Source organism: Diabrotica undecimpunctata, chromosome 4 (genome assembly GCF_040954645.1).
Source record: "Diabrotica undecimpunctata isolate CICGRU chromosome 4, icDiaUnde3, whole genome shotgun sequence".
In the NCBI taxonomy this organism is placed as follows: domain Eukaryota; kingdom Metazoa; phylum Arthropoda; class Insecta; order Coleoptera; family Chrysomelidae; genus Diabrotica; species Diabrotica undecimpunctata.
In genome coordinates this window covers 158336739-158337612 of record NC_092806.1, presented here as the reverse complement: position 1 = coordinate 158337612, position 874 = coordinate 158336739, and the positions used below count along the sequence as shown (strand labels likewise).

At 30.9% G+C, this 874-nt stretch overlaps 1 protein-coding gene across 1 annotated transcript; it reads right to left on the bottom strand.

The window, feature by feature from the left end:
- Positions 1-248: 248 nt before the first annotated feature.
- On the bottom strand, positions 249-617 carry LOC140439019 (uncharacterized). The gene has a single exon (XM_072528651.1). The coding sequence runs from the start codon at positions 615-617 to the stop codon at positions 249-251; it is 369 nt and encodes a 122-aa protein (XP_072384752.1).
- Between the last annotated feature and the right edge of the window lie 257 nt (positions 618-874).

Sequence of the window (874 nt, the reverse complement as noted above, 5' to 3'; positions counted from 1 at the left end):
CATTGTGCCTAATTGAGTGATGAAAAGCATAAAGACAAATATGGAAAGTTATTATCTTCGCTTACATTATAAAATATTGTATACAAGGTGATTTGTATATAACGGGTGCTTTTTTAACTGCAGAATTCATAGCGGAAACTTAATTTTTTGTTTAATACCTTCGATTCAAATATCTAGATGATCATCTTTTAACTTAAATACAATATTTTACTCACTAGAGGAATAATCTCGTTACGAAAAAGAAGTTGTTAATGATTTGATAATTCTTTTTTGATGTTTACGTTGTGGTTGGAGTGGTAATTTAAATATCTGTTGGTGTGCGTTGGTTTTTTGTAGACTTTGGCTGCATATCCTATATCTTCTTTCGTGATTAGAACATCCGGGAAAGGAAGTGAATTATTGTTTTCTTGTTCCATAGTGAATTTGACTAATTCTTTTTTATTGTTGATATCCATCAGGAATTTATTCAATACTTCTGGTCCGTTCGGACAAATGGAGAACACATTATCTACATATCTCCTCCATACAGTTGGTTGTTTGTCTTGTTTGTGTACAATGTTTTGTTTGAAATGTTCCATGAATGTAGCTGCTAATAATAGAGATAAGGATGAGCTCATGGCTAATCTGACATTTTGCTTATATAAATCATTATCTAGTTGACATACACTAGTCTTAGTATAGATTCAGTTTGGTTTTTTTGTCAATGTATCATTCCTCTGTAGTTTGCCTCTTATCGTTTTTAAAGATTTCTCCAATGGTACATTTGTGAAACAACTGATATGACAACTGACTAGCATATTGTTGGAATTGTAATCTATTTCTGCTAGTTTTTGCAATAATTTCTGTGAGTTTTTGATAAAAAATGTTGTGTTGT